At 45.9% G+C, this 12,624-nt stretch overlaps 1 protein-coding gene across 1 annotated transcript in view; it reads right to left on the bottom strand.

Annotated features, from left to right (window-relative positions):
• RIMKLA (ribosomal modification protein rimK like family member A) overlaps positions 1–12,624 on the bottom strand; it is a 33,699-nt gene that overhangs the window by 2,223 nt on the left and 18,852 nt on the right. The window contains exons 3-4 of the mRNA XM_075539389.1: positions 9,928–10,014; positions 3,462–3,665 (exon numbers count right to left, since the gene is read on the bottom strand). Coding sequence (XP_075395504.1) covers positions 3,462–3,665; positions 9,928–10,014 — 291 coding nt within the window. The remainder of the gene's footprint in view (positions 1–3,461; positions 3,666–9,927; positions 10,015–12,624) is intronic.

The following is a 12,624-nucleotide window of genomic DNA, read 5'->3' as shown; positions in this document are numbered from 1 at the left end:
ATTCTGCCCCAAGGAGAGAAAAATTCTGATTTCCTTGACTTGCTAAGAAGATTGCATCGCTTCTCTTTCACCCCGTTGCAGAGTTAAGTTTGGATTCTCAGGAGCAGTGACTAATGTCTTTACCTTCATACTGCTCTGCCCACCTATCACATTGTGAAAGGAAGAGGTGATAAAACAGTTTCAAAAGAGCTAACCAAGATAACCCACATGAATACAGTATTAGTTTCTGAAGTTGCTGGATGAAAAATTGGTTTTGTCAAGTGATTAAGAAAGACAAAATAATAATACATATTGTTCAATACTGCAGCACTACGCATGAATACCATGAAAATTAAATGAGAGTCACAATGACCATAAGGCGGAAACCCCTGAATTGTCCATCCACAGACAAAAATGGATTAACAACATGTGGTACGTCCATAGACCGGCATACAGCAGTAAAGAGAAATGAGGTTCCCATGCAAGACACCACAAGGATGAACCTTACAGAAATCACGCAGACTGACTCAAAAATGAGTCAGTGGCAAAAGGATAAATCCTGCGGGGTCTCACTTATAGCCCATAAACAAGTGTGCTGCTGCTGTTCTTAGTTGCTATCAAGAGTTATTTCCGACTCTGACGACCCCATGGCACCATGTAGAACTGCTGCTGCCAAGATGTCAAGGCTGTCAGCTTCAGAAGCCCATCTCCAGACCTTGTCTTCAGAGGTGCCTCTGCGTGGGTTCAAACCATTAACCCTTCAACTAGTAGCCAAGTGCTTACCGTATATACTCAAGTAAAAGCCGACATTTCCAGCACATTTTCATGAAGTTTTTGTGGTTAAATTAGGTGCCTCGGCTGATATTCAGGTTGGCGTATACTCGAGTATATACAGTAATCACTGGTGCCACCCAAGGACTGAGAAGCAAGTACATATAAACCAAAATTAATATTAGTTACCAGGCGGAACCCCCTAGAGCTGGACCTAAAGGTCAGAGGCTTGAACTCAATCTGCCCCCACCAGATGCTGCTTGGGAGAAAGATGAGGCAGTCTGCTTCCATCCAGATTTAGAGTCTTGGACACCTTGTTGGGCAGTCACGTCAACTCCATGGGAGGTTTTGTTCGTTTGTTTGACTGGAGGTGAGATTAAGGGGCAAAAGGCACTTTTGCTCAGAAGATAGTGCATTTACATTAATGGCGTATATTTTCATCATAAGAGTAAAATAAATCTTAAGGTAACATGTCAATGTGAATAAGATAACTGTGTTGATCTACAGCTCACATTTGCCTCTTTCACACTAAATAACAAGAATATTTTACAAGGATTTTAAATGGACTCTCCTTTATCTCTGTTACTACAGTTTATGGCTGTTGAGTCAATTCCTCTTCGCACACAGTGCCACGTGGGCAGACTGGAACTGCGCCCTGGGCTTTCAAGGTGGTGTGACCGTTCACAAACAGACCAGCCTGCCTCGGAGCCTCTGGGCGTGATCAAACCCCCACACTCTCCCTCACTAGTCACTGAGTCCTGCACGGTTTGCACTCTTCCCTGCTCCCAACACTCCCAGAATCCACTACAGTGTTTGCTCAGGACAACTGCTCCATGATTTTTTTTTTAATATTCCAACATATCAATTCAGGTAACGAGGTTGACAATGGTTTTCTGTGATAGGGACAAGAATTGAGCCCATTTCTGTACACCATATATCAACCCCAGGAGAATGGGATGGAGTCATGCACTAAACCCAAACTGACTGCGTCTTCCTAATTATATCTAATACATAAAATAAAAACAAAAAATTAAAGTGAAAATACAAAAGCTGTGGGCCTCTACTCAAGTACTCCCTCAACACAAGAACACTTTGTTCTAATAATCTGGCACTCTGAGTTTCTCGCCTTCCGGCACAATAGCTGAAGACAAAGTGGGTGCATATGCAAATTTGGTGAAGAAAGCTGATGGTACCTGGCTGTCAAAAGATACAGCATCTTGGGTCTGAAAGGCTTTAAGATAAGCAAGTGGCCAGCTAGCTGAGAAACAAAGAAGGCCACATGGAAGAGGCATGCCAGCCTGTGTGATCATGAGGTGTCAATGGGATTAGATGTTGGGCATCAAAGACCTCCTCAAAGCAAAAAATCATAATGTGAATGAGGGGGGGGGGAAGAGTGCGGAGTAGAGGTCCAAAGCCAATCTGTAAACAACTGGACATCCCCTTGCAGAAGGGTCATGGGGAGAAGACGGGCCAGTCAGGGTGCAGTATAGAACCAATGAAACACTATCATGACCCTAATTCTACCTTACAAGTCTGGCTAGACCAGAGGCTGTACACTGGTACAGATAAGAGCTGGAAACACAAGGATACAGGATAGATAAACTCCTCGGGACCAATACTGAGAGTAACCATACCAGGAGGGGAAGGGGAAAGGGGGAGAGAAAGGGGGAACCTATCACAATGATCTACCTATAACCCCCTCCCAGGGGGATGGACAACAGACAAGGGGGAAGACATCAGACAGTGCAAGACATTAAAAAGTAAGAATAATTTATAAATTATCAAGGGTTCATGAGGGAGGGAGGCAAAAATAAGGAGCTGATACCAAGGGCCCAAGTAGAAAGAGAAAGTTTTGAAAATGATGATGGCAGCATATGCACAAATGTGCTTGACACACTGGATGTGTGTATGGATTGTGGTAAGAGTTGTACGAGCCCCCAATAAAATGATTTAAAACAAAGAAGGAGAAAATACAAAAGCTGAAGACTCCTTCCACGGCCTTAGCTTGTTGATAGTTGTCATCAAGGTGGCCCTGGCTCACGGGACCCCCATGAGCTACAAGATCAGAGCGCTCTGACCCCTAGGGGTTTCATTGGCTGTTTTGTTTTGTTTCAGAAGTTCCGAGTCCACCTACTTTCGGAAGCTCCAGGATTAGGTAAGTGTAAGTAACTGAACTGAAAACTGTTCAGCGTCATAGCAACCTGCACGCCTCAGTGACAGATGAATGGTACCGAGCACCCCTTGAGGGGCCCTGGCCAGGAAACCAACCCAGGATTCCTGCAGGGAAGCAAGATCCTTGTCTGAGAGAGCCTAGTCTGAGCTGGTCTGGAGAGTTCAGCCTGCCTCCCCTCTGGGCCTGCAATCCATGCTCTACCCACATGCCAGCTTTTCTGAAACACGAGTCTTCGTGCCACAACCTTGCTTAATTCAGCCCAGCTGCTACAGCCTAACAGAACAGGGCTCAAACCCTGGTGTCCTGACACCCCTGCCCTGGCCTCCCAGCACTTAGACCGTCTACCTCCTGCTGGACGGTTGCTGTTATTAGATGAGCCTGTTCAGTTCATCTCTGAGGACTCAGCAGGGGATACCCAGCAGAGGGTGTGACTAGACAGTCGGATTGATACCCATTTGCTGAATGGGTCCAGACATCTCAGTGAAATACCCTGGCGCCTTCCCTGACTACCAGCGGACTGTGAGCTTTGATACTGTACCGAGAGAGCAGTTGCTCTGCATCCGTCCATCCGTGGAGCAGCGGAGCATCGAGCCTATCACTTGGCCCCCTACGACAACCACCCGGATATCTTTTCCATGCGATTCTTTCACATACTTCTGGAACAGGTAGGGCACATCATGGCGGATCAAATGGCAGATGTCTGAAAGATGATGCTTATCTCTTGCAAGAAAAACAGCTTTCCCTTTAAGAAGAAAGACAATGAATGAGTAAAAGCATAGGAGAAACCTCTGAACCCCAACCGGCCATCCCCCCTTCCTGGCCCATAGAACGTCCCATCCCATTCTTTTCCAACTTGCCATGCTTTAGCCACTTTTATGTCTCTCTGACTTTAGACTCTGGCTTCTTATCAAAAGGCCAGTCAACCTCATGCTCTCTTCATTTTCCTCAGGTCGCCATAGGTTGACCCTCTCCCCACAAAAGCCCTGTATTTCCCAGAGGCAATAATGGTATACAATATTCTAGAAACGTAGAAAGCGGGCCAAAATACAGCCCTAAGGATCTTGGCAACTCAGCTCCAAAAACACCCCATTAGGCCCCAAGGTTGCTGATTAGGTGGGGTCGAGTTCTAATTGATTTAAACCCTAGGCTTGGCACACAGGGAAGGTGACAAGGTTTATAGAACAGAATGTACTGAGCACATGCTAGGAGGACTTCAAGTCAGAGAGAGAGGCCCACAGAGGGAGCTACAACATGCCGTAGATTTAAGAAAGATTTGTGGAAACCAAATGGGGCTCAAGGAAGGGAGCCCTTGACAGACATCCTTCTTCCTTTTACACACAGAGATTTCTTATTGAGTATACTTATGCAATTGCTCAAAGAATGATCCACACTTCTACTGATCCCTGGAGAAAGTATTCCTTGATCCCAAATTCTTTATATTCTGCTTGAATCACCCATGCTTTTGCAATTGTTTAGCCCCCGCTTTTCTAGTTGCATGAGGATCCCCCTAGTGGCCATGTGGGTTAGGTGGTGGCTGCTAACCGAGAGCTGCTCCTTGAGAGAAATGTGACACAGCTCCCTTAAAGATTTACAGCCGCAGAAACCCCCTCTGGAGTCACTGCGAGTCAGGATCCACTTAATGGCAGTGGGGCTGGTTTCTAGCTGCACTTCCAATCACACACGAGCTGACAGATATGCGCAGGGGTACCCGATACATTTGCTCTGCAAGTCTGACATGGGCAGATCCAGTCTGAGCATTCTTTCGGCAAGTCTGCAGCAATGTGAAGGAGCCATGAAAGGAGGGCTGTGTCTCATCTCATGTATCTGTCTAGGACAGTGCGCAAATGTCTGTCCTAGCTGGTTCTCATAAACTGCTTCCTTCCTGCAAACGGTAAGGAATTTGGGGGAGCAGCTGCAAACAGCGTTCCCTGTTAGAATGTAAACAAAAATGGTATGGACCGAGATACCGAACTCACTCTCAAGGCTATGAGAAATTCAAGTGTGGGAATAGCAAACTTGTCTGGGAACACTGCCAGTATTTAGTACATAAAAATAAAGCACTGCAGTCCGTCAAGGCTACAGTTTGTACCGTCTCTGTCTGTGTCTACTTTGTGCTGCAGTCCTGTATTGTGTGTGTGTGTGTGTGTGTGTGTGTCTGCTTGGTTCCATGTCCATTCTCCCTGCTCAAGAAACCACGGCATCACACGTGATGGTTTTCTTTAGTTTTGTGTGACTTCCTTAAAAGGAGTGGAACCATCCTAATAAGAAAGAGTGGTGAGCACCAGCCCCTGGATGCATGTAAGACTGAAAAATCACATGGCAACCATGTCATAACCAGAGCTCAATCATTCCTGCCAGGGTTAGAAGAACCTAGCGACTTACCAGGCCTGGAGAAAAAGGCAAGCGATTTGAAGATGTCCAAGTGGTGGTCAACAGAGGCTGAACAATCAATGAGTCATCAGTGTCCAGAAAGTGCAGGCTGAGGACTAGGAAAACCCTGCCAAGTAGGCAAGTCCCAAACCTCGATCAGTGACTACAGGAGCAAGGCACTGGACATCTGGCATCAGGATCTCTGAAAACAGATGGCTGGGATTCCATCATAGGCACTAGGGATCCTCTAAGTCTTAAGTAGGACTTTCAGCAGAGATGAGAGCCAGGGCTAGGGACTTGGTTCCTTGCTCCATAGCAAAGATGTTGCATTAAGTATGGGGTGTAGTCCGTGGTTAATAAAGGAGCTACCTTTTTAAGGCAAGGGGAGTGAAAACCAGGAAAGGGCATACTATGTGTCAAGCACTTTGGCTCTTTAATAATTTTATGGATACTTCACACTCGTCATGTGAAACAGGGATTTAGCCCTATTTTATAAATAAAGGAAATAAGGGTCCGTGGAATTAGCAATAGCTTGTTCCATCTGCTGCCTTTTTCAGATTTATCCCTACATACCAGACACAACATTTAATTTAACCGCATATCTGAAGGAACAAAGTCAAGCCTCGAGTAGCAATACTGAAAGGTTCTACGGGCAGCATATTGAATGATGAAGCAACAAAAGAAGATGGGAAGAATGGAAGAGTCACTGGACCCAAAAGAACCAGTTGACAGTCCACCATTTCAGGAGGTAGCATATGAGCAAGAACCAATCGTGCTGAAGGAAAAGGTCCAAGCCGCACTGAAAGCCTAGCCAACACCTGGGGTCCAGGACTTGGTGGGCTATCAATTGAAATGTCTCAACAAGCCGACGAAGCGCTGGAAGCACGCCCTCATCTATGCCAGGGAATTTGGAAGACAGCTACTTGGCCAACTGACCGAAAGAGATCCATGTTTGTACTCATTCCAAAGAAAGGTGACCCAACAGAATGCTCAAACCATAGAACAGTAGCACTGATACCACATGCATGAACAATTTTGCTGAAGATCATCCTACAAAGGTTGCAGCAGTACACTGATAGGGAGCTGCCAGAGGTTCAAGCCAGATTCTGAAGGGATATCATTGCTGATGTCAGAAGGATTTGGGGATGAAAGCAGAGACTATCAGAAAGAGGTCTACTTGTGTTTCGTTGACTATGCCAAGGCATTCAACTGTGTAGGTCAATGACAAACTGTGGATAGCCTTGAGAAGAATGGGAATCCCAGAACACTTCAATGTGTTTATGTGGATCTTGTCCATGGACCAAGAGGCAGTTATGTGAACAGAACAAGGGAACACTGCATGGTTTAAATCAGGAATGGTGTGTGTCAGGGTTGTAGCGTCTCCTCATACTTACTCAATTGGCATGTTGAGCAAATCATCAGAGAAGCTGGATTCTATGAAGAAGAATGTGGCAGCAGGATTGGAGGGACGCTAATTAACAACCCGCAATATGCAGATGACACAACTTTCTTTACTGAAAGTGGGGAGGCGTTGAAGCGCTTGCTGTTGAAGATAGGATTTTAGTCTTCAATATCAATTATGACTCACCGTGAAGAAGATCACTATTCTCACAGCTGGACGAATAGGTAACATAGTGGTAAATGGAGAAAAGTTTGAAGCTGTCAAGGATGTTGTCTTGGTTGCATCCACAATCAGTGCTCATGGAAACAGCAGTCAAGATATAAAAAGATGCATTGCATTAGGTAAACCTGCTGCACAAGACTTCTCTAGAGCACTGAAAAGCAAGGACGTTACTTTGAGGACTAGGTGTGCCATGGTATTTTCAATTGCATCATCTGCATGTGAAAGTTGAGCATGGAATAAGGAAGACCGGAGAAGAATTGATGCACTTGAGTTGTGCTGGAGAACACTATTGAATGTACCCAGGACCGCTGAAAGGACAAACCTATTTCTGTTGGAAGAAATGCAGCCAGAGTGGCTCCTTAGCAGCCAAGAATTGCCTTATCACAAGCACTTGTCTTACATACTTTGGACATATTGCCAAGAGAGACCAGTCACTAGAGAAGGATATCATGTTTGGGAAAGTAAAGGGGCAAAGATAGAGAGGAAGGCCCTCGACGAGTAGATTGACACAGTGGCTGCCACCATGGCTTTGAGCACAGGAGCAATTCTGGGGATGGCACAAGACAGGGCAGAGTTTTGTTGTGCTGTGTAGAGGGCCACTATTTGTTGGAGCTGCGTCAATGACAAACAACAACAACAGCAGCAGCAGAAATTTTCAAATGTGTAAAGGGTTGGAATAGGCATTCCTTTCCAAAGAAAATATACAAATGGCCAATGTACGTGAGATGCGGCTCAACATCATCTTCCTTGAAAAGCGCACATCGAGACCAAGCTTAGACAGCATTTCACACCACGAGGATGACTAATGAAGGAAACGAGAGAGAAATGGAAAACAACAAGTGTTGGTGAGGATGCAGTTTGGCAGTTCCTCAAAAAATTATACCGATTCGCCACAGAACCTAGTCATTCCACTCGTAGGTACCTCCCCAAGAGACATGTCCACACAAAACATGTACCTGAATGTTTATAAGTCTTATTCATTTATAACCCCCAAAGTGGAAGCAACCCAATTGCTCATGACTGAAAATCTGATAAACAAAATGTGATGTAGTCCTATAATAGAATGCTATCTCTTCAAAAAAGGAATGAAACACTGTTCGCGAGGATGACTGTTGAAAACATTATGCTGAAGGAGAGAAGCCAGGTATAAAAGCCTATGTATAAAAAAGTCTATCTCCTGTACGATTCCATTTATATGAAATACCCAAAGCAGATAAGCCAACAGTTGGAGCGGGAGGGGGGAAACGGGATCCGCCGCTAATGGGTGCAAGGGCTGGTTTGTCTCTCTGAGAGTCGAGAGTACTCTGGAATGACACCGAGGTGACAGTTCCACCACAAAACCTAAAAACCACTGAAGTGTGCACTTGAAAATGGCACGTGAATTATATCGTAATTTTTAAAAACTTTAAATAGATATTATGTAGCCTTTTGAATTTCTGTCGATGATCTGTCTTCCTTTTCCGGAATGTAAACTCCTCAGGGACAGGAGTTTTTGTTGCGTCCCCTTCTGTCTCCCCAGCGCCTAGAACAGCGCCTGACATCACAGGTCCTCAGGACATCTGAGTGGCTGACTAACGCCAGCACTGGCGCCTCTCCAAATCCTTCAGTGAAGCCCGCCCTCACGGCCCAGACTCCTTTCCTTCCTCCTCAGTGGGATTCCTCAACTCCAAATTAAGTCTGCTTCTGTATGCTTTCTCCCGAATGCCGCCATCTCGAATTCCACACTCCAGCTCCAGTTTCTTTTCCTTCCACTGGAGCCTTCGGGGCCCTGTGGCAGTGATAGTCTCCCGCTCCATTAGGCTCACACAGGCCAGGCGTCATGCGTGTTGTGATGCGCATCATGCTGCTGCACGTACACTTATCTCTGCACATTTGAACTTCCTGGAAGTAGTGAATGTGCCTGGTGGTTTCTATTTCACAGACTCTAAAATTACAGCAATCGCAACTTACACATTTCTTACACACTTCTCCCCACTCAGGATATCCTGGGCAAGTTAGCGTGCCATCTGAGTACCTGCTTATGTGCTCCCGCAGGACTCTGCTCTGCTATACACATCCTACCCAACAATGTCCTTGCTCCCAGTCCGTACTGAGCACTAGGTTAGGCTGTGCAGGGACGGAGAGACACAGGACTTGGTTTCAACCCTGGGCCAGCTCAAATTTTGCTACATACAGCTGTATGCGTCTTAGTTGCTCACTAGCTACGGAAACAAAGGAGACAACAATTAATTTGTCTGGAAGAGAGGGAGGCAATCCATTGAGCTTGCCATAAAGGATAATCAACAGGTGGGCAGAAGATGGAATTCTAAGCAAAGGAAAAGGGCAGATGTTCAAGGAGAGGGAAAGACACGGTGTGTTGGGTGATCAAGAAGCAGATTCTGGTGTTCCAGAATGACTGTTATGGAAGGCTCAGTTAGGGACTGCGGGCAGACAAGGCTTCAAAGGAAGGTTGGGACGGTAAGTGTAGGGTCTTCGGGGCCATGATGGGGGTAGGGACTTTGTCTATCAACACCACCAGCTTCTGGAGAGACACAAATACATATGTTTCTGAGAAATGGTTCTAAAAAAGGAGAGGGTGCTCTAGGAGTAGAAGGAGCCCTAGTGGCATGGTAGTTATGTGTTGGGCTGTGATCCACAAGGTCAGTAGTTCAAAACCACCAGCCACTCCTAGTGAAAGATGGCACTTTCTATTCCCCTAGAGAGTCACAGTCTCAAAAACTCCCAGGGGAAGCTCTACTCTACCCTCCAGGGTCTCTATGAATCGGCATCAACTCGATGGCACTGAGTTTGGTTCTTTGGTTCTAGAAGTGGAGTTTGGCAAACCTGGGTCAAGCCAGGAATTGGATGCAATTGTCCAGGAGCGACTCTAAGGGCCTGAAGAACGCAAGGACAGGTGAGAAACGACACTGAGAGCTTTCATGGATGCCTTCCTTCCCTCCAAGCAGCACTGCTGCCGATCTGGTGCGCCTTGCCCAGAAGGGCTGCAAAAGGCCCAGGGCGCAGCACTCACCCTGGTGTCCTCGAGTGCTCTTCACCACCACCGGGTAGCCCAGGGGCTCGGCCTCGTCAATCATTTTTGAAAAGTCTTCATGCCCACCTGCCAAGAGAAGGTGAAGGTCAGTGCTGGTGAGGTTGATGGTCAGCGGAGCACTCCTGTGGAAATTCTTACGAGGCTAGTGCCTCTCTGATGAAAGCTATTAAAATCCCACACCATGCACCACACACCTCTAATGGAAAAGGTTGGGCTAGAGAGAGAAAAGGAACCAATATTTATCAGGTATCTCCTACGTGGTGAACACGTCACATGGTCAAGCACTCCTCATAACCTTCCACTAAGTAGGTATTCCGCACCCCCAAACCCACCCCCCGCCCACCCCCCAGCCCTTTTAAAGATCATGGTAAGTAGAATTCTAAGATGGCTCCAAGATTCCTAGCCCCGGGTGCCTCTCACTTCTACAAAGTTGGAATCACAGTAGGACAGAACAGAACTGCCCCCTAGGGTTTCCGTGTCTGTAATCTTTCCAGAAGCAGATTTCGACATCTTTCTCCCTCAGAGCAGCTGGTGGATTTGAAGTATCAATCTTTCAATTAACAGCTGAGCACTTAATTACTGCACCACAAGGGGTCCCCTGGTGTATATACTTTATGGCTCCCTCCCTTGAGTGTGGGAAGAACCAGTGACTAAGATGAGATAGCATTCCCATGATTAAAATGTTAACTTAAAATGAATATTTATCAGTTGACTTTGAGTTTATCAAAAGGGAGGTTGTCCTAGGTAAGCCTGACCTAACCAGGAAAACTTTTTACAAGGTGATGCAGCAAAGAGACTGGTCTGGAAGGAGCAAACTGCCATGGTGGAGAGCAAGTGTTGAGAATGATGAGTTGTCTCTGCAAATTCAAAAGCATTCCAACTCATGGCGACCCTGTAGGGCCGAGGAGAACTGCCCCTGTGGTGTCCGAGACTGTCACTCTTTACAAGAGTAGAAAGCCTCAACTTTCGCCCAAGGAGCAGTTAGTAGTTTTGAACTACTTACCGTGTGGTCCACAGTCTAATGTATAAACACTATTCTGCCCATGGTTCCTCCAGGAGCTAAAAATGAACTATATGTAGATATAGATATAGATGATATACATATAAATGATATAGATACAGATATATTTAAAGTCTTCATGCTAATCTACCAAAAAACAGTGCATGATGGCAAGGTTGATGGTCAGGGTGTAGTCAGCTGACAACCAAAAGCAAAGTAGGAATCTCAGTGCCATAGCCATGAGGACGGAATTCTGCCAACAGGGCGCTTGAAAGACGACTGACCAGGTGTTGGATAGGACTGCAGTCCCAGCTTAGTGAGACCTGAGCAGAGAACCCATGACGAGACTTCGGACCTACTGCAATTGTGCGACATAGAAGGGTGTTTGTTCTAAGCTGCCAAGTTTGGGGTAACTTGTGATGCAGCAATAGGACATGAACATAGAAAGAAACCGAGCCCGGAGATTTGTCTCATTGAAAGTGAAGGTAGGACCCTGAAGTGAAGGTATGGTGCCAAAGTTTTAAACGGCCCCATATATCCCTTTAAAGCACTCATTTAAAAGCTATGAGGGGGGTTCAAGAAATCTGAGGAAAAAACCTATTATCTTTCTATTGTCTTTTTTCATGAACTTATTGAAGGCCCTTCGTATAAACAGGCGGATGAAAATCTTTCTAAATCATTTTACAGACTTCCTTGGTTTCCTAAGCATAATGTGTTGAATATAATCTTTCCTTGATATTTTTGGGTCAATGGCAGAGACCCCAATGACTATGGCGATGCCCTCCGACCCACTGTGCGGCATCATACCAGGGCGCTTTTTGGCTCATGGACCTGGCTTGGATGGCTTGCCATCTCCCTTGCTGTCAGTATGCCAACAAGTTCTTCTCCCTGTTGTCAGGATGGAGAGGAGCCTGCCTTCCTGCTTCTCCCTGCCCTGGGCTCAGAATGACGGGCAGAACTCGCTTGTGAAATGATTCCAAACGAGAGTCAGAGGACTTGTGTACCCATCGCGTGATTGAGGTTTGATGTGTGTTGGGGTTTTGACACGTTATTTGGGTTACTTTCGGTCTACTTGCTAGTTCTCAAATATAGCCTGGGTGAGTTTTGTACACAGTGGGATGAACCAGTGTTCTATTGCTGTTCTCAGGAATTTCCACCAATTTGGTGTCTTATTCTAAAGTTCTGTAGGTGAGACACAGATCTCCAGAGGCTAAAATCCAAGTCTCAGCACGTCTGCATTCCTTTCTGAAGACTCTGTTTCCTTGCCTCTTCCAGCTTCTAGGGGCTCCCTGTATTCCTTGGCTCATAGCCCCTTCCCTCTACCCCCAAAGTCAGGAATGCAAGTGTCACCCTTGTCACCCTCACCACTTTGACCTTTGCTAACCACATCTCACTCTGACTCTCTTCTGCCTGTCTCCCACTTTTAAGGACTCTTGTGGCCACACAGATAATTCAGAATAAGTTTTCTATTTTTAAGCTCTGATCAGATTACCTCCTTGCTTATAGCCCTCAATAACTTCCTCTCACTCCCAGGACTAATTAACATCCTTTAAATGATGTCGAAGGGTCCTCCTCGTCTTTCCAGCCTTATATCCTAATTCTTTCCCCTCACGTTTTACAAACTGCTTGGATTACCATCCTTTTTTGCCTCTCAAAAACCAAACCAAACCAAAAAA

The sequence above is a fragment of the Tenrec ecaudatus genome, chromosome 1, assembly GCF_050624435.1.
Source record: "Tenrec ecaudatus isolate mTenEca1 chromosome 1, mTenEca1.hap1, whole genome shotgun sequence".
NCBI lineage: Eukaryota > Metazoa > Chordata > Mammalia > Afrosoricida > Tenrecidae > Tenrec > Tenrec ecaudatus.
Note: the sequence above shows the minus strand (reverse complement) of the source record. Positions and strands in the feature narration are given on the sequence as shown.